Source organism: Tenrec ecaudatus, chromosome 1 (assembly GCF_050624435.1).
Source record: "Tenrec ecaudatus isolate mTenEca1 chromosome 1, mTenEca1.hap1, whole genome shotgun sequence".
Taxonomy (NCBI): Eukaryota; Metazoa; Chordata; class Mammalia; order Afrosoricida; family Tenrecidae; genus Tenrec; species Tenrec ecaudatus.
In genome coordinates, this window is record NC_134530.1 from 246,983,918 (window position 1) to 247,008,405 (window position 24,488).

Sequence of the window (24,488 nt, forward strand, 5' to 3'; positions counted from 1 at the left end):
TAATAACTATACTATCATGACTTCTTTTTCTTTATTAACCCTTTATTTCATATATTTTGAAACTTAAAACCTACTGAAAAGCTAAAAGAAATTAAAAGAAAAAATGTCCCCTATCTACTCTTTACCTATATGTACAAATTGCTAGCATTTTACCATATTTGCTTTACTTTTCTCTCCAGAGCAATTTTGTTTTGGCAAAACAATTTGTAAATAAAGTGCAGAAACTTAACACCAAAATATTCATTATGTACAAGGAGATTTCAAAAAGTTCATGAAAAATTATATTATTTCTTAATTTCACATTTCCAGGAGTTTTTTGAAACTTCTTTGTATTTCTGAAGAAGAATACCTATATAACAATACCATTACCAAAAATCAAACTCCCTGCCACTGAGTCGATGCTAACTTACAGCATCCCTCCGGGACAGGAAAGAACTGGCCCTGTGACTAGAAAGCCCATTTTTCTCCTGAAGTGCGGCTGGTGGTTTTCAACTGCTACTGTGCAGCCCAAGCATTGTAACCACTGTGCCAGCAGCAGGGCTCCTCTATAACACCGTTAGCAGATATAAAAATCTAACTGCAAAATAATACTAATATGCATGTTCTTAGCTAAGGAGCACTGGGGTTCGGTGATTAAATTCTTGGCTGCTAACTGGAAGGTGGGCAGTTTGAACACACCAGCCACTCCATGGCAGCAAACCGAGCCCATCTTCCATAAAGACTACAGTCAAGGAGACTTCATGGGGCCATGCTGCTCTCTCCTAAAGGGTCCCTCTGAGCAGGATCAACTCACTGGCACACCCCAGAACATTCGAAGTCACTACAGCTTTTTTTATTAGGCGAATCAATTTTTTTAAGTTCTTGGTTTCATATTTATCCTTTATGTTCCTAGGTACAATACTTTCTGCAGCATCTTTTTAAAGTTATGTAAATGTTGGCCTGCTAGCTGCCTTTGATTGTCTTTTAAAATTTACTTTAGAAAGGTTTTCTCATTTCAATGGCAAGGAGGTCTGCTAGGGTTTAATCAAGGGCAATGTAACTGAGAGAAATTACTGAACCCACATGAAGGATCAACATGATAGTGGGAGAAGAGGAAAGTAAAAGGAAATAGAGGAAAGAACTAGCAGGCAAGGAACATTTACAGAGGTCTAAATACAGGTATGTACAAATGTAAATATATTTATACATGATGAAGGGGAAATAGATTTATGTGCATTGACTTATAGGTTTAGTATAAAGGTAGCAGATGGACATTGGGTCTCTACTCAAGTACTCCCTCAATGAATGAACATTTTGTTCTATTAAACTGGCATTCCATGAAGCTTACCTTCCCAACACGATCACTGAAGACAAAGTGTGTGCATAAATAAATGTGGTGAAGAAAGCTGATGGTGCCAGCTATCAAAGGATATAGTGGCTGGGGTCTTAAAGACAAACAAGGGGCCATCTAGCTGAGAAGCAACAAAGCCCACATGGAAGAAGCACAGCAGCCTGTGTGATCACGAGGTTCCGAAGGGATCAAGTATTAGGCAGCAAAGAACAAAAAATCATATTGTTTTAGTGAGGGGGAGTGCAGAGTGGAGACCCAAAGCCCATCTATAAGTAACTGGACATTCCCTTACAAAAGGGTCGTGTGGAGATGAGTCAGGCAGAGTGCAGTGTAGCAATGATGAAACATACAACTTTCCTCCAGTTCTTTAATGTTTTCTTCCCGCCACTTACATGATCCAAATTCTACCTTATACATCCAGCTAGACCAGAAGAAGTACATTGGTACAGATAAGAGCTGGAAAGACAGGGAATCAAGGACAGATAAACCGCTCAGGAGCAATAATGAGAGTAGCAATACCAGGAGGGTAAGGAGAAGGTGGGGGAGAAAGGGGGAACTGATTACAAGGATCTACATATAACACCCTCTCCCAGGGGGGTAGACAACAGAAAAGTGGGTGAAGGGAGACATTGGACAGTATAAAACATGAAAAACTAATAATAATTTATAAATTATCAAGGGTTTGTGAGGGGGGAGGGAGGGGAGGGGAGGGGAGAGGAGGGAGTAGAAAAAAGTGAGGAGCAGATACAAGGACTCCAGTAGAAAGAAAATGTTTTGAGAATGATGGCAACAAATGTACAAATATGTTTGACACAATGGATGTATGTGTGGATTGTGATAAGAGTTGTAAAAGCCCCCAATAAGATGATTTTTAAAAAAGGTTTTCCTTTCAAGACAGGTAAGGATATTGACCCTCACCTGATACGCAGTTCTTGCCAGATGTCAGTGTATGCGCCATAACCAGTAACGTGTGAAAATCAGACACTGAATAAGGAACATTGAACAAGAACTGATGCCTTTGAATTATGCTGCTGGCAAAGAACATTGAGAGTAGCATGGATTGCCAAAAGAACAAACAAATTTGTGGTGGAAGAAGTACAGCCAGAATGCCCTAGCAGGGCAAAGATATTGCGACTTTGTCTCACAGTGCTTTGGATGTGTTATCAGAAGAGACCAGAATCTCCACTATGAGATGATTCCTACTCCTAGTGACCCTGTAGGAGAGAGTGGAAGTGCCCGGTCAGGTTTCCAAGACTTTCTAAAAGCAGACTGCCTCATCTTTCTCTCACAGCGTGGCTGCTGGTTTCAAACGGCTGACCTGTCAGTTAGCAGCCAAGCAGATCAAGAAGGACAGAATGCGTGGTAAAGGTGAGGGGCTGCGCAAAAGAGGCCTTGGGAAAGACAGATGAACACAGGGGCCACAACAAGGAGCTCGAACATGACCACAGTCATGCAGATGATGCAGGACGGGGGTGTTTCAGTCTGTTGTGCACAAGGTCCTCTGAGTCCTAAACAACTCAGCAGCACCTAACGACAAAAACAGCAGTCACGGCTACCTTCATTTGTCGTCCTGAATTTTGCATTAGCTATTTCCCTGCTTTGACTACAATTTGCTAATGAAGACATCACACTTACGGGTTTTTATTCCATTTAAAAATCCACAATAATAATAATGCTACTAAAAAGTATGAAAGTACCTTAAAAAGCCTTCTCATCAATGCCAATATTACTCTGACACATTCTGCTTAACTTTATTAACTGGCCATAGTGAAAAATAGTCCTTGCTTTATTTAAAACTTTTAAAATAATCTCACACATACAGAAAAATTGCAGGACTAGAGCAAAGAGCTCTCATTCAGGAGAACATTGCAGAAGTTCACAAAATAGAATTTAAGACTGGGTTTTCCCCACACTTGGAATTCCTTTTTCCCATACTCATTACCTGGGCAACCCCTTTATACATATTATGGGATCAATTTCCTAAGAAAGAGGACTTTCTCTTACATAAGCGTAGTTCACTTATTAAAACCAGAAATGTACCAATACAAATATTACTCAATCCTCTATTAACATGCAAAGTTCACAGGTTGTCTCAACTTACAGCTATTGTCTCTGCCGCTCTGCATACCTGCCAACTGAATCCAACTCAGGATCACACACCGTACCTGCTTATTCTGCCTGAGTCTCCTTTAATCTCAAACTTCATCAGCCCATTTTATTTTTCATGATCTTTAAAGATTAAGGACTTTATAAAATGTCTTTGAATTTGGGTTTTTCTGCAGTTTCTCCAAGATTAGAATCAAGATGAGGCTTTGGGGGCAGGAATACTACAAAAGCTATATACAGGCAGATAAAGTCTGTTTGTATGATGTCAATGTAATGATGCTATTTTGATTTTAGGATTCTACTTGCTAGATTAATTCACTGTAAATTCACTTGAAATAGATTTCAAATTAATAAATAATTTATGCTAGGAGACCTTGAGACTAAAGAGTCTGTCCCTCCTGGAGCATTCACCCACTCTGTTCAGCCTAAGTTCTTGTCAGAAAGGTTTGACTTGAACTCAAGAGCTAGGAAACACAAAATAAATTCAGACATTGGATATTTTATAAATCAGTTGGCCTACACTCTACAGAAATGTCAAACCCAGATGTGGTAATGATTGTACAATTTTCCTTGATATGACTGAAAGATTAAACTATTGAATTGTATATGTAAATTATGTGCCAATAAAATCAGGGGGGATAAAAAGTCAAACCCTCACACAAGAGAGAAAGATTTCTAAAGAAACAGGGCGGGGTGATCCTCCAGTTGCTGACAATTTGGGGGTCTGCTGGGAACAGGACTTCTAAATGGCAAATATGTCTGGCGGGCTGTGGTCCAAGGCCATCTTTGCTGGCTAGAAATGGGGCCTAGGGAACCAGAGGGAGCACTCGGCTCTTCTTAAAATTGAAGGTGTTTCCGTCCAAGGTGAAACGGAATTTTACTTAGGCAAGTGATGTGTTTATGTGTACAAAGCAAAGAACAACACAGTGACTCCTGGTGGCAAACCTAACAAAACCAGAGTCATCTGGGGAGAGGTAACTCGTGCCCATGGGAACAGTGGCATGGTTCGGGCCAAATTCCACAGCAACCTACCTGCTAAGGCTATTGGACACAGAATCTGTGTGATGCTGTACCCCTCAAGAATTTATACTTACAAGTAAATAAATAAAATTGTGCATTTGTTAAAAAAGAAAGAAAGAAACAGGGCAACCAAACAATGCATGAGCCCTGACCAGATCCTATATTCAAGCTAAAAAGAGCTGTGAAGGCCCACAGAGAAGAAGCACACGGCCTAAGCGAATACAAGGTGTTGAATGGACCATGTAGCAGATACAAAGGAACAAAAACAATCATTGTGTGATCACCTTCCTCACATAATGGCTGAAGACGAAAGTGTGCATAAGCAAGTGTGGTGAAGAAGGCGGATGGTGCCCGGCTACTGAGAGATATAGCGTCTGGGGACTTAAAGGCTTGAAAGCAAACAAGCGGCCATCTAGCCCAGAAGCAACCGAGCCCACACGGAAGCAGCACACCAACATAGGTGACCATGAAGGACAGAGGAGACCAGGTCTCCAACATCAAAGGTGGGGTGGTGGTGAGAATCACATCACCGTGAAAGAGGGGGAGTGCGTGATGGGGACCCAATGCCCACCTGTAGAGAGCTGAACACCCCTTCCAGAGGGGTAGTGAGGAGGAGATGGGCCACTCAGGGTTCAGTGTAACAACAATGAAACTCAAAACCTTCCTCTAGTTCCTGAACGCTTCCTCCCCTCCCAATCATCATGTCCCCAATCCTACCTTGCCTTGCGGACCTGGTTGTACCAGAGGATGTACAGCGGTGCAGTGGGGATCTGGAGGCACAGGGAATCTAGGACAGACGAACCCTTCAACACCAGCGGTGGGAGTGGCGACACCAGGAGGGAAGGGCATGTAGAAAGGGAGAACCGATCTTGGAGATCTATGTGTAACCTCCTCTCTGGGAGATTGGCAAGGGGGAGGCGGGTGAGGGGAGACGCCGGGGAGTGTAAGATAAGATATAATAATTATTTATAAACTATCAAGGGACCAGGGGTGGGATCGGGGAGGGAGGGGAATGGGGGGAAAAAAAGGGAAACCGAGCTGATTCCAGGAACCCAAGTGGAAGGTGAATTATGAGAGTGACGAGTGCAACGAATGTATAAGGGGGCTTTGCTCAATTAATGTATGTACAGACTGTGATAAGAGCCTTATGAGCCCCAATAAAAAGATTTTTAAAAAAAGAAAGAAAATGATTAGGGCAAAGAATGTACGGATGTGCTTTATACAATTGATGTATGTATATGTATATGTATGGATTGTGATAAGAGTTGTATGAGCTCCTAATAAAATGTAAAAAAAAAAAAAAAAAGAGCTGTGAAGGACGTTGTGAATGAACAGACTGGAAAATCTTACTATGAACTACACAGGGTAAGAGAAATCATTGCTATAAAGTCAGAGGCCTTCGTTAAACAAAAATACCAAAATAAAGAAGCTAGTTTTTTTCAATATGCCCTCCTCCATCAAGGTATATACACTTTTGAACATGGTGTTTTTATCCCTGATTCTTTTTTTTAATCATTTTATTGGGGGCTCACAGCTCTTATCACAATCCATACATCCATCACTTGTGTCAAGCACATTTGTATACTTGTTGCCATCATCATTCTCGAAACATTTGCTTTTCTACTTGAGCCCTTGGTATCAGCTCATTTTTCCCCTCCTTCTCCACTCCCCCCTTCCTCATGAGCCCTTGATAATTGATCATTATTATTTTGTCATATATTACACTGTCTGACGTCTCCCTTCACCCACTTTTCTGATGTCCGTCCCCCCAGGGAGGAGGTTATGTAGATCCTTGTAATTAGTTCCCCCTTTCTACCCCCACTTACCCTCCCCTCTCCCAGAATCTCCACTCTCACCACTGGTCCTGAAGGGATCATCTGTCCTGGATTCCCTGTGTTTCTAGTTCCTATCTGTACCAGTGTACATTCTCTGGTCTACCCGGATTTGTAAGGTAGAATTAGTCTATCCCTGATTCTTTCCTGAAGAATTCTGCACTCTTCGATTTATACCACATCAAAATGACAGTCTTGGCACCTTTGAGGGCTTAAATCATGTTCCTTTTAAATGGTCTTTGAGTTTGGGGTACAAAAAGACATGTGAAGGAGTAAGAAAAGAGCCACAGAATAGACGGGATAAGGTTTCCCAAGGAAATTCTCTATAGAACAGACCGTGCTACCTGGCAGGAGGAGCAAGTGCACTGTCATGACGGAAAAAAGTCCTTACTATAAATTTCCTGGCCCCTCTCTCAACAGGGCAGTTCTCAATTTCCTTAAAATTCCTTCCCAATAAGGCCATGAGGTTTGTCCTGCATCCTTTGAGAAAATCCTTCAAGATTATACTTTTGATATCCAAAAACGTCACCATAATCTGAACTCACGTCTCTGCCTTGAATCAACGGGGCCAGCAGATTCCCTGGGAAGCCGATGTTTAGAATGGACGTTATTTGGTAAGGCATGGCAACAGGACTGAAGGAACCCTGCTGGCATGCTGGGTTATGGGCTGGCTGGGTTGCTAAGCACAAGGTCAGCAGTCTGAACCCACAGGCTTTCTGCTTCTGTAAAGAGCTTCAGCCTCGGAAACCAATAGGGACAGTTTACCTCAAAAACTAACCATCAGTATGTCTTGTGCTGTGTGTTAAGTCTGAGCAATCTTGAGTTAAAGAACCGAAAGATGAAGATGTAGGCGAGAGCAAACTACTCTGTGAGCAAAAGGTCACGCAGTGAACATTTTAGGTTTTGTTGCAAACACTCAATTCTACCTTTGTAGTGTGAAAGCAGAAATAAATGAACGAGTGGGCCACCCTCCAACAAAGCATTATTTACAGTGTGCTTTAAATTTCAAGTAATTTTCATGAGTTTTCAAACAACATTCTTTTTTTCCCCTCCCAACCATTAAAATGTTAAAATCACACTCAGTTTATGAGCCATACATTTAAAAAAAAAAAAAAAAAAGGATGGCAGGCGGCCAGATACAGGACAGGCAGGGTAGATATAGCTTAGATGCTGAAACAGTCATTTGACAGGAAATAATGAAAGGCCTTGATTCGGCAAGTCACATGTTGGGAAAGGAAAGAACAGGTTCCAAGAACTATTGAAGAGACAGTAGCAAGGTTTCTAGGAACCCGGGGGGCACACTGGTTAAGAGTTGGGCTCCTAACTACAAGGTAAGCAGTCTGAATCCACCAGCCACTCCAAGAGAAAAACATGTGGCTTTCTATGCCTGTAAAGTGACAATTTTGGAAACCCACAGGCGGCAGTTCTACTCTGTCCTATAGGATCACTATGAGCTGGATTCGACTCAATGACAATGAGTTTCATTTGGGTTTTTTTTTAGAGTAAGGTGTGGTGATTGTAGACTCATGGGGGTAGAGGAAGGGGAGATACCGGTTAACTAGAAGGTAGAAAAAAAAATCTAAAATTGATTGTGGTAAAGACTGTACAACTCTTCTTGAGATGATTAAACTATTGAATTGTATGATATGTGGATGAAGTCCCAATAAAACTGTTTTTGAAAAAGAAGAAATAAAAGTTTTGAAGCAAAGTGACTGGGTAGACAGTTATATTCTCAAGTGAGATTTAAGAAATTGGAAGAAAAGGGTAACTCACACATCTCAGTAAAGGAAGTGGTGGGGTGGACAGTGAGGCTAGTGAAGGGCGAGAAATAATAGATTATTTAATCAATTATTATAGAAATCTAGTAGGGCACAAAGTTTTTATTCTCTCTCTTTTTTTCAACATAGAAGAGAACTAGAGACCTGTATTTCTTTACAAGATAAAGGGGGAAGAAAAAAGAGAGACAGAAACTTATAAAGCAGAGATTTTTAATGGCATTTAAAAAACCACAGTAGCATTAGAGGCACCTGAGGATTTATCCCTCAGTGGGAAAAGTAACTGAATGACATATCTCTAGATGAGGAGTCAGGGTGCTGCGGGAGAATATGCTGGAAGGTTTTAATTCTTTAATGAGGAAGTAATAGAGCCATAACTCTTTCCAGGCCAGACTGTGAGATACTAAAAGATAATTAGCCATTGCCCACAGTAACAAAAAAAAAAAAAGCTCCTAGCATATAATAAGTGCTGGATAAATATCTCTGCAACAGAAGTAAATTCCAAGTACATGGAGAGGTAATTAGATGCCAGCTAGCATGAGCGCTGGTGGCACAGTGGCTATGCATTGGACTACTAACCACAAGGTCAGCAGTTCAAAATCACCATAGAGTTACCATCTCAAAAACTCACAAGGGGGAATTCTACCCTATTCTACAGGATAGATCACGAGTCTGAATTGACTCGATGGTGTTAAGTAGTATTAGTAGCAATTAGAAATTTACAGCAGAGAAATTTTGAAAAGAATAGGAAAACAAGGATCTATAGACTACATTTCTTTACCTGTACATTCTTTGCAAATCAGATGCTAAAAATCCAGTGTCCACATATTTGCCACATCTGTTACTGGTAAGATACTAGAACAGAAAACACAATGAATATAAAACACGTAATATTTCAACAGTGATTTTAATGAACAAACAAGAGCTCATACTATTGAAACATGCTGCAATGTGACGTAAACTCTTCATTAATAAAGCATACCAGAAACTTAAATATAAATTCCAAGGTAGTTGTCAAGACTGGCATCACAAAACTTAAGAGTATCATTTTTACAATGAAAGTTATAACACTAGTCACTTTGACAACACATTAGCAACAGTAACTAGAAGAGCTATCACGAAGTAAATGTTTATAACATCCTAGTAAGACATCACTGAACGTGAATAAGCTCAACGGCACCAGGGAGATTTTAATTTAAAGAAACAGTGATGGTGAACATCTGTCAGGCACTGCAAGACTTACTAGCTTGAAGCAATTCAATTTCAATTATTAAGTTGCCTTTTATTCCTTTTGATGATTTCATATGTGCAAAACTAGATTTTCAGTGTTTGCTGTGATAAAAAGTTAATACAATGCAAAAATCAACATGAACCAGGAAATGCACATGGCAATGTCAATCTGATTCCAAAGTATGAGAAGCTGCAGTATCCAGTAGGCACACAAATCCCATTGAGAATTATGGCTATTTAAAAGTAAAAGATATACTGATTTTTTTCAACTTTATATATATTATTTTTCAAATAGTTACTAAGTTATTTGGACTAGATAGCTATTAGGTTGCTTGGGCTTACATACTTGATAAATCACCTATTAGGTTATTCCTTTTGGTATAGGGACACTTCCCTGGTGGTGCAGTGATTATGCAGTGAGGAAAACCGCATGTCATTCCTCAGGAGCAAGACTGGGCTTTCTACTCCCATAAAGGGTTATGATCTCAGAACTACTGCAGTTCAGCCCTGTCCTACAGGGCTGCAATGTGTTGGCATTGACTCGATAGCAGTGAGTTTGGTCTCTTTTGGTGTGGAGGACACCATGAAAGAATTACTGAGAAGCTAGGGGCTCAAGTGGAAAGCAATGTTTTGAGGATGATGGCAAAAATATGCTTGACACATGGATGGATGTGTGGATTGTGATAAGCATTGTACAAGCCCCAATAAAATAATTAATAAATAAAAAAGCTAACATTAAAAAATTACTAAGAAACTAAGGGAATCGTGAACTGAGATTGTTGAGGAACCTGTGTCTTAAGTGCTGTTCTTGGTGCTTTTTACACATTATCTATTTCACTAATAACAATCCTATAAGGTAGGTAGTAATATCTCCTTTTGTAGCTGGCAACGCCAGTGTAATGTCAGACCTGAAACTTGGACGAAGTTATCAACCTCCCTTTCAACACTTGCCTGTTATCCAGTCTACTGTCCCACTTCGTACAGACATTTCTTTGCAGATACCCCTAATACATGCTAAGCACCTCTGCTTAAATGCCTCCAACCAAAAGCAAGTGGGCAAAGCCAGGCTGCTTCAGTTCACTTCCCCTGCGCCCACATCATATTTTACTTTATACCCTTCTGTCACTTTTAGTTTAAACCATAAAAGCTGATTACTTTCATAATGTACACGAACAACAGAGGAAACCAGATCGTGTCAAATACAGAAGAGCAGTCAAGTGTAGTAAGGACTGACACGAGGCCCCTGGCTTCAACAATTAGGAGCCATTGCTCAGAAACTTGTAGGAGCAAAAAAATTGAGGGGAGAGGGGCTTGCCATGAACTTGATTCTGACACATTGCAACTGGACAGAGCAGGGTAGAACTGCCTCTATAAGATTTTCAAGGCAGGAAATCTTGTCCCTGGTTCCAACCCCTGCTGTTCCTACAGATTTTAAGAGCCTTACAAACCCAAAAGGGCATTTTTGCTGTGCCCCACAGGATCACTAGGAGTCAGAATCGATCGACCCTCAGCAGTGAGAGGAACGCTTAGGAGATGAGATGGAGTCCCTGAGGGTGCAAACAGTTATGTGTTCAACTATTAACTCACCCAAAGGCACCTAGAGAGATAGACCCAGCTATTGCTCCAGAAAGGTCCCAGTCTTGACAACTTTAAAGAGCAGTTCTACTCTGGCACAAGCTGCGCACGTGGGTCACCCAGAATGAGAATCAACTCAGGCTGGATCCAAACAACACAGGCTGGATCAAAAAAAGAAGCTGTGTAGCGTCCAGGGAAGTAAGAGAAAATCAAGGCGATTGTTTAACTCCCTAAAGTGCAATGTGAAGAAAAATGTCCTTTTCCTTCTAATTCACACTGCTTGCTGACTGCACGTTCGGACGCATTTAACACACACGACTTTCCATCAATGGTTATGAAAATCAACGGTCGGTAGGATGCCTATGACAATATCTGAGGCCCGTTACTTATTTTCCCTGTGTCTCCAGGCTGACTGCAAGCTCCCCGGGCCCAGAAATTAACATACCCTGTGTCTTCCTCAAAATCTCTCATACCAACATCTCTGGAAGGTTGTACGTACCTAACCTAACTTCATTCTAACCACTAGAACGCTAACGTTCGAATCTGTGCTAGTGCAAACGCACAGGCTACACCCTCCCATCATCCAGGACACCTCCTTGAAAGTCGGCCCAACGCGGGAAGAGGGAATGCGGGGCACCTCTGTAAGAGAGGCGCAGACTTAGCCACAGGCCCACGCCTGATCTCAGATGAGGGGTGATGTCCTGTCAACTTCATCCGAGTCCCCCGCCCGCCCCAGAGAAGCGCCGCAGCAGGTACCCTGCACGGCGGGCAGACATCCCCGCGAGGCCGAGTCGTGCGGTACACACACCTGAATCACTCGCTGCTTCAGTTTATTATCCACGAACCCCGCGGGTCTAGGTTTCATCGCGGCGGTCTGGGAAGCCGCAGCGCCGGGCTCCGCTGGCACGTGACCGGGGACCTCTCGGGGCTGCCTCTGGCGATCGCCGGACCCGGTGCTCCCGAAACGCGCTCCGCGTGGCCTAATCAGGACCGTTCCCCACAGGACAGAAGGACTGCGAGTGAAGAGAGAGAATGCCTGAAGCGACGGAGGAGCTCTGAGGCCGTGGGCACACTGGGAGGGGGCTTGTTTTGCAGGCCTTTCGAACAGGTCCCTGGATGACAAGGACCCCTTTGAACACGTTCAACTTTATTGGTTCCCAGCTGACAGACACTGCCGCCCGCGCGGCGCCCAGCGCAGCCGGTCAGGGCTCCCAGCCACACCGGATCGGGAGACAACGTTGGTTTGGGCCAAAGCAAAGCACTGGAAGTACGTGACGATCCCTGGTGATGCGGTGGTTAAAGTGCTCGCCGGCTAAGCAGAAGGTCTGGGACTGGAAAGCAGCAGTCCACCAACCATAAAGGTTTATAGCCTTGGAAACCCAGTGGGCCCGTTCTATGCTGCCCTTGGATGCCGAGTAAGGATCCTTGGTAGCGCTGCGGGTTAGGCATGGGGCTGTTGACCGCTCCATCGGTAGTTCAAACCAGGCAACAGCTCAGAGAGAGACTGTCTGTCTACTGTAAAGACCTATACAGTCTCAGAAACTCGAGAGAGCAGCCTTACTCTGTCCATCACTGTGAATTGGAATTGACTGGATAGAGTGGCTTTTGTTAACCCATGTAATGAAAACCTTTGTTGATTTAGAAATAATTCCATCATTCGCTAGATCCACAGGTAACTTGTTCAGGATATCCAGGCAAGAATAACTTATTCAGGATTTCCATGCAAGACTCCATCGAGGTGTGGAAACTGCCCCAAAGTTTATTAGATGACTGTTCTCTGCCCCACATACTTCTCACTGCTAGCGCCTCTTTGCTGACTCACAGTGAGTTCCCGACACTGTCACTGTTTACTGGAGGAGAAAGCCTCTTCCATGGAGCTGCTGGTGGTTTTGAACTGCCGACCACGTGGATTATAGTAGCCAGTATACTAGCAGGGCTCCAGTTCATAGTGGATATATAAAACATTACTCCCATCCAGCCGACTCAGTTACTCAGAGAGCAAAGGAGAACTACCTCATTGGGTTTCCAAGGATGTAAATCTTTACAGTTGGTGGGCTGGGCTTTTTGAATTCCCACCTCCCCCTTAGCCGCCCGGAGTTTAACCCCTAGGCCACCAGGGTCCACAGGAGCTGTTGTGTATGGAGACACAAATAATGAAACGATTGTCAAACATTACATTTAAAAAATAAAAAAGGGTGCTGGCTTACTTAGCGTTTGCTTACTTGTTTTATTGGTACTTTTAATCGTATATGGGCAAGCCTCGTTTAGTACTTGGGAATATTTCTTGAAGCCCAGAGGAGCCCTGGCATAGCTGTTATTCATCAGACTGCCAACTGCAGAGTTGGCAATTCAAAACCACCAGCAGCTTTGTAGGAGAGTAGCATGGCTTCGTACTCTCATAAAGAGTTAGTCTTGGGAACCCATGGGGACAGTCCTCCCCTACCTTATAGGGTCCCGATGAGTTGGGGGTGGGGTTGGGTTTGGAGAACAGGTGGTGGAGTAGAGCAGGCAACTGGACTGCTAATCACACAATTGGAAATTCAAACTCACAGCTCTACCCCTGGGAGACAGAGGAGACGAACTTGGTCCCATAGAGCTCAACAGCCTTGGAAACTCAGTTGGGACCCTAAGAGTCTGAACTTACTCCTGGCAATGAGTTAAGAAGTAGAATAAAGCTTCGAACCAGGTCAATCTGGTTGGACTCTTGCTGAAAACTGTCCTTTCTCCTCAGATACACTGAGTCAGAATCTACATCTTAAGAAGATCCCTAAATGACTATGGCTTCTTTTTAAAAAACCATTTTATTGCAGTTGGGGTGAAAATTTACATACCAAATTCATTTTCCAATCAATGATTCATATGTAAGTTGTTCATGACCTGGGTTACAATCCCTGCAACATGTCATCACTCGCCCCATTTCCTCCCTAGGTTCCCCCTTTCCACTCATGGTTTCCCTCTCCTTCCTCGATGCTCTTCAGTGGTGTTGGACAAATGTTGTCCTATTGTTCTGATTTTGGCTGTCATGGCTCTGACTCACGGGGACCCCACATACAATAACACAATAATGGCGGGTCCTGCACCAGCTGCCCATACCTTGATACGCACCCACAGTGTATTTTGAGCGCCTTCCAATCCATAGTACTCACCTTCCAGCTCTCTATCAGTTAATCTTCTATTATGACCTATGGGGTTTTGTAGGCTACGTTTCAGAAGTAAAATGACAAAGCCTTTCTTCCTAGTCTGCCTTGGTATCACTGACGCTCTACTGAAACCTGTCTGCCCTGGGTGACCCTGCTGCTATTGAAAATACCAGTGATGTCCTTTCCAGCATCACAGCGACATGAAAGCCAGCATAGTATGGCAAACTGACAGCTAGATGAACGGTAAGTAGCGTTCCTTGTATTTATCCAATCAATAAATACTTCTTGAAGGCCTACTCTGGACGGACACATGCCTGGACACTGGTTAGAACTATGACTAAATTTAAAAGATTCCTGCTTCTAGAAGGCTTACTAGTGAAATGGAAAGTACGTAATCATAATTTTTAATTGAATAAAGAACGCACAGCACTTTGCTTCCACTGATCTTGCCTCTTCCTGGCTAACTAGTGGTTTTCAGATCTTAGCTGGCCCTTCAGTCTTCTCTGAAAGTCCCTTTGAAAAATTCCCCAGCCATTGACCCTCCTAGCATTCATCACACACACACACACACACACACACACACACACACACACTCAGTACCTTTTTACACATTTTTTTATTTTATTGGTGTTCATGCACTTAATTGAATTAAACTTTAGCATAGTTCTCTTATAGTAAATCATCTAAATACCCTAAATTTGCAGTAATTTTAAAAATAGTATGCAAAATATGCCATCCACAACCAAAACAAGCTTAAGGGCATTGGGAGCATGAATCTATAGTTTGTCATAGCAAATTAGCCTAGACGCAGAAATGAAGGTGTGGCTTGCGCAATCACACAGGGACTTACACTCAGAAGGGCCTCAATTTGGTTTAATGCTCTGCTGTGCTATCTTGAGAGCCTTAATTGTTTTTGAAGAAGTGCCTCTTTATTTTTATGTTGTACTGGACCCAGAAAATTGTGCCCGCACTGACCCAGACACAGCAGATTGCCATATCAGGTGCAAGGAGGATGATTTTCACCTTTTTTGCTGGATCAGGTGCAATAGGCAGTAACTTAATTTGCTTTTAATGAGTCCATAAAAGACAGCAATAATAATATGATTGGACATTTTCTTTTGGAATTATTTCCAGTAAGCATGACTCAGAAGACAACTGTATATTAATTTAAGTGTTCAAATGTACAGCACCGCGCATTTAAGCTGAAAAGGTTACTAAACCCGAGGCGCGTAAAGAACATCCTGCAATAATTGAAATGGTTTCTTTCCTTAAGGCTACAACCCCACCTGGTGGCAGTGGCACATTTCGCCTTGTTTTTCCTACCATCTCCCTCCCAAATTTTGTCCCTCACTAGACGATGTTGCTCGTCAAGTCAGGTCCAACTCATAGCACCCCGTGTCCCACAGAAGAAACCACCACCCCGCCCTGTGTCGTTGAACCCATTGCTGCAGCCCCTGTGTAAACCTATCTTGTAGGTCTTCCTCTTTTCCAAGGCCCCTCTACCAAGCATGACGCCTTTCTCCAGAGACGTGTCCCTCCTGATAACATGTTCAAAGTCCATAAATTAGAGTCTTGCCATCTTGCATCTAAGGAGCCCTCTGGATGCACTTCTTCCAAGACTGTTGGGTTTTTTGGCAGTCCATGGGACTTTCCGTGTTCTTTGCCTGCACTGCAATTCAAATGCATCAATTCGTCTTCCTTATTCAGTGCCCAACTTTCACACGTATATGAGGTGACTGAAAATGCCATGGCTTGTGAAAAATCTTGTTAAATTGTGTTCTATCATTAGAGTACCTATATATCCCAGCTTGCCCAATCAGGAGAACCCTGATTTTCCCCATTCGTCTTACATAATTATTAAATGTGCCTGTTCTCTCACGAAATGATCCCAGTAAGCAAAATATGTTCATGTTCATCCTATGCATATGCATGGTAGGGATGTGGAGAAAGAGGCAAGAGTATGTCAGAAGTCTCTTCGAGGCTGATAAGCAAGGCTTCCTGCTTGCTGGGAGCTAGATACTTTCTCCATGTCCATGTATTCTTGTTTGGTAAAAGAGAACAGTTTTCGACACAACGGCTGGAGCCAAAGCGGGTGAACAAGTAAATGTGGTGAAGAAAGCTGATGGTGCCCGGCTATCACAAGAGATAGTGACTGGGGTCTTAAAGGCTTGAAGATAAACAAGCGGCCATCTAGCTCAGAAGCAACAAAGTCCACATGGAAGAACACACCAGCCTGTGTGATCGAGTGGTCCCAAAGGGATCAGTTACCAGGCATCAAAGAACAAAAAATCATATCATTGACTGCACACCTCCATGATAGGATCGCTGAAGACAAATGGGTGCACAAGCAAATGTGGTGAAGAAAGCTGATGGTGCCCGGCTATCAAAAGAGATAGTGTCTGGGGTCTTAAAGGCTTGAAGGTGAACAAGCGGCCATCTAGCTCAGAAGCAAAAAAGCCCACATGGAAGAAGCACACCGGCCAGTGCGATCACGAGGTGCCAAGGGACCAGGTATAAGGCATCATGCAAAAAAAACACCACGATATAAGTGTGTGTATGTATGTGTATATATGTGTATATGTATATATATACCATATTAAATGAAGGGGGAAGTGCAGAGTGGAGACCCAGGGCCCAAGTGTCGGCCAATGGAGATCCCCTCATAGAGGGGTTTAGGAGAGGAGATGGGTTAATTAGGGTGTGAGGTAGTACCGATGAAGAACACAGCTTTCCCCCAGATCCTGGATGCTTCCTCCCAGCAACTACCATGATCCGAATTCTACCTTGCAGGGCTGGATAGGACAGAGGCTGTACACTGGTGCATGGGAGGGTTGGAGGTACAGGGAATCCAGGGTGGATGATACCTTCAGGACCAAGGGTGTGAGGGGCAATGCTGGGAGAGTGGAGGGTGAGTGGGTTGGAAAGGGGGAACTGATTACAAGGATCCACATGTGACCTCTTCCCTGGGAGAGGGACAGCAGAGAAGGGGGGAAGGGAGACTCCGGATAGGGCAAGATATGACAAAATAACGAGGTATAAATTACCAAGGGCACATGAGGGAGGGGGGAAGGGGAGGGAGGGGGAAAAAAAAGAGGACCTGATGCAAGGGGCTTAAGTGGAGAGCAAATGCCTTGAGAATGATTGGGGCAGGGAATGTATGGATGTGCTTTATACAATTGATGTATGTATATGTATGGATTGTGGTAAGAGTTGTATGAGTCCCTAATAAAATGTAAAAGAAGAAAAGAGGAGAAAAAAATGATGAGGGCAAAGACTGTACAGATGTGCTTTATACAATTGATGTATGTACATGTATGAACTGTGAGGAGAGTTGTGTGTTTAAAAACAAAGAGAACAGTTTTCTAATCAAGCATGTCATTCTTTGAGATGATTATTTCATTCATGTCCCTAAACCTGAATAGAATAAAAATATTATGAGTTGTATGTATTCATTCCACAGATATGTATTGTCTGGTTCTGCGATACGCAATAACAACATGTGTCAGTTAATTTGCTAACATGAGCCCATATGATGATGATCAAAGATGGTCTGGGCACTGACATTCTGGTGACAAGAACAAGGAATGAACACACATGACAGTGAGAAGTGACGCGGATTCCTAAGTCTTGGAGCAGTGCTTTTCACCGGGCAGGTTCTCGGGGAAGAATTTTGAAGTCAATGAAGGTAAATGGTGAAGTAAGTAATCAGGTACTAGATAAAAATAACAAAGGGGATCGACTTCAGGTAGAGTAATCAGGGGAGGTCTTTCTAAGAGTCCTGCATAATTCCCCAGTGCATTATGTCATTTGATCTCTTGACTGCTGCTTCCAGGAGCACTGATTGTGGGATCAAGTAAAGTAAAATCCTTGACAACGTCAATCTTTTCTCTGTTAATATCATGATATTAGGTTCTGGGTCAGTTGTGTGGATTTGGAGTTGTTTCCCTTACACTGAGTTGTGTGTTAGGCCAGATTGACTAGAGAAACTAATTCATCGTCACTCATATATGTGTACTAAAGAGCTTTATATCAAAGAGTAATTGTATATTAAGAAAACATCCCAGCCCGGTCCAGATCAAGTCCCTAAAGTCCAATATTAGCCCATAAATCCATAATTTCCTCTTCAGATTCACACAGCACATACAATGAGCCAACATGCAGGAAGATCACAGGTCAGTTGGAACAAAGTCTTGTGGATCCAATGGTGGATGCATCTCCCAGGATCTCCCTGTCTCAGGTGGCTCCACGTGGCTTATCAACAGGAATGTGAAGCAGAGAGAGGGTGTGGCCCTCCTGCAGGGAGGGAGAAAGAGGCCAGCCTTGGAAAGCCATTTACCTCAGTTGCCCTCCAGTCAAGCTGTGACCTAATTGATAAGCTAAACTCCACCCCTTAGCTCTTAATACCTTCAAATTGAGATTATGTAACCACCATACTGAAGGCTGTAGTCTTTGGTTTTCATCAGCAAGTGTTTCATGTCCTCCCAACTTTCAGCACCCAAGGTTGTGTCATCTGCCTTTTACAGCTTGTTAGTAAGACTTTATCCAATCCAGCTTCTAAGTTTATTGCTCAGCATACAGATTGACTAAGTATGGTGAGAGGCTACAGCCCTAACACACACCTTTCCTGAGTTTAAATCCATCTGCATTTTCTTGTTCTGCTCCAATGACAGCCTCTTGATCTCTGTCCTGGTTCCACATGAGCACAATGACGTGCTGTTCTGGATTTCTCATTCTCTGCAATGGCATTCAGAGTGTGTCATGACCCACACAGCTGAAGGTCTTCACACAGTCGCTAAAACACAGGTAAACGTCTTTCTTATCCTCTCTGTTGATGGACTGTGGCAGCCATTTTTCAATTATCTTCAACATTTCATTTGCTCGTGATGTTAATGGAATCACTCCACAATTTCTGCATTCTGTCATGCCGCCTTCTTTGAAATGGTGACAGATCATGATCTCTCCCAGTCAATCGGCCAGGTAGCTGATTTACAAAATTTTTTGGACATAGACAAGTAAGTGCTTCTTCCAGTGTTTTAACAGCTTATTGAAACATGTCATGAGGAGTCCATCAATTTCGGAACTTTTTTTTTTGTGATAATTCCTTTACAGCACTTTGGACTTCTTCCTTCGATATTGTTGGCTCTTCATATTAAGATATTGTTGGCTCTTGAAACGATTGAACATCGTCCAATTCTTTTTGGTACGGTGATTGTGTATTTCTTTCACCCTTTATGAATCTGTGACCCAATGCTGTGTCACACAAACCCAGCCTTTCTATTAATTCCCATATCCAACTTCTACACTCGCTCCTACATGATCTCCCTGTTGATAAATGTGTCCTCTAGTCATACATTCAATTAAGCAAGAAACAGAAAGATAGCTTTAAAATGCAAATCAAGCCAAGGCATGTCTATGCTTTAAATTCCCCCATGGTTTCTCACTATATTCGGAGAAAAGTTAAAGTCCTTAAGCAGGGACAGTGAATCTTTTTGTGACCTTGTCCTGCCCAACTCTGACATTCTCTTAAAACTTTCTCAGCTTCTAGTTACCTTGCGCTTTAGTTACATTGGCACTTTATGTTTTCTGAAACATACCTGTGTTAGTCCAGGGTAGACTAGAGAAACAAATTCATTGTATAGGAAAGAGCTTTATATAAAGAGTTATTGTACATTAAGAAAATATCCCAGCCTAGTCCAGATCAAGTTCCTAAGTTTCATATTAGCCCATATGTCCAGTACGAATCGATAAAGTCCTCTTCAGACTCACACAACACATGCCATGATGCTGAAAGCAGGAAGCTCACAGGCCAGTGGGTGGAAAGTCTTATGGATCCAGTGGTGGTGTAAGGATCTCACCACTGCTGTGGGTCTCCACGTGGCTCCTCTAGCTCCAGGGCTCTAACAGCTCCATGTGTCTTGTCTTCAGGAGTACCAAGCAGAGTTGGCATGCCCTGCCTCCAGCAAGCCATTTATCTCAACACCTCCAGATAAGCTCATCAAGCTGCGATCTGATTGACAGGCTAAACCCCACCCCTTCACTCTTAATAGTCTCAAATTGACAACAGATTATATAACTACTACAACACCAGACATGTATAGGCAAGGAAGGCCTTTGTAATCACTGCTCCCACTGTGAGGGATGCGTTTCCTGCAAATCTTCATGCAAACCTTAAATGTCATTTTCTCAACATAGCTTCTCTGATCATTCAATCTACCAAATATTCTCCATACTCTTCAAAGTAATTATAACTACATAGCATTATACTTTTGCTATCTGCTGTCCTTGTTCTTCACCATAATGTGCCCAAAAAGAATGTTATTAAGGGGGAGGGGACTGGAATCCTCTGCAGGAGCAAAAGAAAAGAATTTTATTACGAGTGAAAATATATTCCAGACTGGGGAACAAAGGATACAATACCAAAGGACTAAGTGTTCCAATATTCCAAGGAAAAATGGGATTCCATATGGAGGATTGGTATTCCAAACAGCCATAAGACTATAGCAAGTTAAAATTCTACAAGATTAGCTAATGTATTTTCTGATAGACTTCTTGGCACCAACCTAACAAGCAATTTCTGAAATACCACATTTACATTCTTTCTTGGGCTGATGCATAAACATTTTCCCATGACTGGCTCAATGAACATTTTCCTTAGAAAAAATGTTCACAAACTCTCCATTGTTTTCTGAGGGTAGTCAACATTCTATAAAATGTTACATGTCATTCAGGCTCTAAATCCAATATAATATTAGAGACTCTATTTATATGATTACTATGAATGGATTTTGATTTATTCTTAGGAAGACAGAAATAAGGACCTCAGACAAAGTAAAGTCTAATTCAGAAAGTGGAGCTTTGATTCAGACCTAGGTCACTCATTTCCAATCATGACCAGTTTTAAAGTGGCTTCACACAATGTAAGCTACAGAAACACAGAAGCTTTGTCTCCCATCTTCACTCTGTATTCCTAGAAAAATACCTGGCATCTGCACCCACTCCTGACTTACTGCCATAGTTAAGTTCCAAATACCAGATTAGCCTTTGTTTTCTTTATTTTTTAAGATCAGATTGTTATGTGAAAGCCAGCATTATGGAAAAATGGAGGATGGCCACACTAGATCACAAAATGGAAGATGACTACATCATTCCATAACTGCCAAGCAACTGGGAATCACTATTCAAGTTGACCAAGGTGATTTAGCCATCACAACCAATGCTGACCTTTGCTTTCACCTTAGCATTTGCTTCTGCCAGAAATCTATCAATAATGTGCAAAATAAGGTAGATTTTAAAAATTACTGTCATAAATGCTAAATATATGGTAATACAATATAAGTGAGGAGTAGGTATGCTAGCTGCTAAAAAAAATCGGTTGCATAAATGATATAATTTCCTCATAGCTGTTTTTAGCCTTTGAAACGATCTTCTTGTTGTTTTTTTTACCTGTCCCTCCTACCCATTCTTGGAGAGCAAGGATCTTGTTTGCCCTGTTCTGTACTGTATCCCTAGAGACTATAGAAGTTCTTAGCATATATGCTAGGATGTTAGTAATATGTTTAATGAAGAAGTCAAACAAATAAATCCGTTTTCATTGATCTTAACATCCAGAGCGGAGGGGAGCCACTTCTGTTAAGACAGTATAAGTAAAGAACTGTGAGAACACTGGAGAAATTGAGCCCAAGGAGTATAAATTTCAAGTGTCAAGTCAGGTGTGTTGAAGTTAGATTTGTGCTTTGAGCTGAGAACCTCTTTTCACTTCCAATTGGGTCAAGAGTGCCAAGGGAAGAGCAGACACGAGTAATAATTGCGCACATGAGAAATAAATTCTACTGCGTACCCAACGGATTAAAATCACGTAGCAAATACCCACTAATGAATGGTCACAATTTCTGGAAATGTAAATGACATTTTCGAGCTAGATTGTACCAATCAACTACAATCCCCAACATGCATCGGGACGATAAGCTTAGCATGTAAAAAGTCCGACTACAACTCCCAGCATGCCGCACTGCGGACGGGATGGACTACACGCCCCAGCAGGCCTGGACAAGGGCCTATCAGGGGCGGGGCGAGCAGAGGCGCCGCTGCGGGCGTGACTGTAGGATCGGCGGCGGCGGCGGCGCCGACGGCGGCGGAAGAGGATGGAGGCTGTGGTGTTCGTGTTTTCCCTTCTCGATTGTTGCGCGCTCATCTTCCTCTCCGTCTACTTCGTATCCTTGTTTGAGGCGGGCAGCAGCGAGCGGAGGCCGGCCCTTGGCCCTCCGCCGGGGGGCCAGGCTGAGGGTGGGCCCGGGTGGGGCGAGCCCCGGCGCGGGGAGTGCCCAGGTTGCACAACTTGGCCCGGCCGTGCCCCGCCCTGCCTGGGCTGCCGGCCGCCCCTCACCTGGGGGTCCTAGCGGCTCGGCGTTGGCTAGGCCCCACGACGCCCGGTCGAGGGCCGGCGCCTCCTGCCGCTTTGGGCGCCCTGGACGGAAGGGGCAGTGTTCTCCGTGGGGAGCCCCCCGCGGGGCCGTCTTCGGATACTTGGGAGGGGGGAAGGGGGTCTCGGGAACCTACCCACGCCCATAGGCAGTTCCTCGTAGACGGTCTGGGAGCGGGAGAGTCGTTCTCCGGACGACACCCCTGTCGCCTTTGTTCTCTCGGCTCTTGGTTCGTGCCCGGGACCTTTCACATGCAGGAATGGACCATTTTTTCCCCCAAAAGGGATGGGCTGCTTCCTTCACGGGATCGTTTGGTAGTGAATGTTAGGAAGGATTTTTTTTTTAAAGCCATCTTCTAGTTATTGTCCGCTAATTGTCTCAGACAATTGCAGATCCTGTAAATTTAGAAGCCCATGCACGTGTTTTCGTTTCCTCAATTTCAAAATGACATGTGCCCCTTTCTAGCTGAATTAATCTCTTATTTGCCAGAGAATGCTGGTTTTAGGTGAGTTTTGAAGATAACTATCCCTCCACGTGCTTTCTTACTTTTGAGGGACTTTATTATAGTGAAAAAATGAGAACAGTTTGAATCTGACCTGCTCAGTCATTGGCAACAAGTTTTACTCCACCTCGTTTGCCTTCCTTATTGTTAAACTGAGAGGAAGTGTATTCTTCCCACATAGGCATGTTTACCATGAGAACATGTGTTAGGTTGATGTCTAACAAAAGCAAACAAAATCTGTTGCCATCAAGTGGAATCGAACACGGGGTCCCACTGAGTTTTGAAGGCTAAATCTTTAGGGAAGGGGATTGCCACATCTCAGTCCCAGTGCAGCAACTGGTTGGAGCCACTAGGGCTCCTTGCACAGTGCCCACCAATGGCGAATAGCAAACATCGCAGCTGCAGCTTTTACTGAAATGCATTTTTTAAAATGAGAAGATCTCTTGAGTTTTACTAGGTTTGAGGAACAGACTGGAAGGACAGCATGTCTTGCCTAAGTTTGGATGCTGCCTATCTGTACCTTTTGTGCCATAAGAAATTGGATCGTATCCTCTGGATTTCTCCCTCTCGGAAAAACTAGGCTTGACAATTTACAGTAGTCTTGATGGATACCACCTCTGCATGATGGAATGGGTTGATAGCACAGAGAAATGTGTTTGTGGAATGTAATGTTGGTAGGCACGGTATATATGCAGAGTGCATTTTGATGAAAGCCATCATACTGTATTACTGTTGCACTCATTTAGTTTTAGGAATCAGGTGGAAAAGAGTAGATTTTCTGTAAGGTGTTGGAATTTTGGACTTTGAACCATGAGCAAAATTTATAGAGGAGGTGTACTTCAAGAGCAAAGGTTTAGAAACAGGAATGTTCACGGCATTTATGAGTGACAAGTTAATGAATAGACCATCTGGAGCACCTAGTTGATTTTAGTGATATTAGAAGGTCAGATTGGAAAGGCCTAAGTAAAGGTGGAAATAAACCAGTGTGTAGTCAACTTGAATGTTATCCTTTAGGCAGTGGGGTGTCACTGAAACTTGTTTGCATAAACAAAGGTGTGTTGTTAGGTGCCTTTGAGTCTGTTCCTATTCATAACAACTCTATTTACAACCAAACCCAACTCTGCCCAGGCCTGCACTACCTTCATAGTCCTGGCTTTGTTTGAGCCCATTGTTGCAGCCACTGTATCAATCCCTTGAGGACCTTACTCTTTTCACTGATCCTTATGACATCCTGGTGGCTTAGTGGGCTACACATTAAGCTATCCGCAAGATCAGTCGTCCAAACCAACCAGCTGTTCCTCAAGAAAAAGATGAAGCTGTATGTTCTGGTAAAGATTTAAAGTCTCAGAAACCTAAGGGGCCAGTTGTACTTCTTTCTATAATGTTGCTGAGTCAGAATCAATTCCATGGTAGTGGATGAGTGTGTTACTGTACCGAGCATGATGTCTTTTTTCTGGAAGGTGAATCAGCAGTGTGAGTTGGAAACAGGAAAGACTGGAAGATAAGAGGCTCACCAGAGTAATTGGGCAAGTGGAAGCAGGGATAAAAGTGAGTGATG

General features: G+C 43.0%; 2 protein-coding genes, 1 long non-coding RNA gene and 1 pseudogene across 6 annotated transcripts in view; 3 read left to right on the forward strand and 1 right to left on the reverse strand.

Moving 5' to 3' along the window:
- The window catches only part of NVL (nuclear VCP like), a 157,360-nt gene extending 145,560 nt beyond the window's left edge, over positions 1–11,800 (reverse strand). Inside the window, exons 1-2 of one of the 2 annotated variants that reach the window (XM_075530690.1) lie at positions 11,677–11,800; positions 8,845–8,918 (exon numbers count right to left, since the gene is read on the reverse strand). In XM_075530690.1, coding sequence (XP_075386805.1) covers positions 8,845–8,918; positions 11,677–11,733 — 131 coding nt within the window. In that variant the 5' untranslated portion in view covers positions 11,734–11,800. The remainder of the gene's footprint in view (positions 1–8,844; positions 8,919–11,676) is intronic. The other variant, XM_075530682.1, reaches the window with a different exon arrangement.
- LOC142429678 (large ribosomal subunit protein eL33 pseudogene) lies at positions 4,192–4,536 on the forward strand (annotated as a pseudogene).
- Positions 11,801–12,031: 231 nt separating the features above from the next.
- LOC142425470 (uncharacterized) lies at positions 12,032–17,709 on the forward strand. The gene is made up of 3 exons (XR_012779667.1): positions 12,032–12,135; positions 14,108–14,251; positions 17,469–17,709. It is a non-coding gene; the product is annotated as an uncharacterized LOC142425470 (long non-coding RNA).
- Positions 17,710–18,751: 1,042 nt separating this feature from the next.
- CNIH4 (cornichon family member 4) overlaps positions 18,752–24,488 on the forward strand; it is a 29,706-nt gene continuing 23,969 nt past the window's right edge. The window contains exon 1 of one of the 3 annotated variants that reach the window (XM_075530708.1): positions 18,752–18,811. In XM_075530708.1, coding sequence (XP_075386823.1) covers positions 18,767–18,811 — 45 coding nt within the window. In that variant the 5' untranslated portion in view covers positions 18,752–18,766. Of the gene's footprint in view, positions 18,812–22,029; positions 22,219–24,488 lie in introns of those variants that run through there. The other 2 variants (XM_075530715.1, XM_075530702.1) reach the window with 2 other exon arrangements.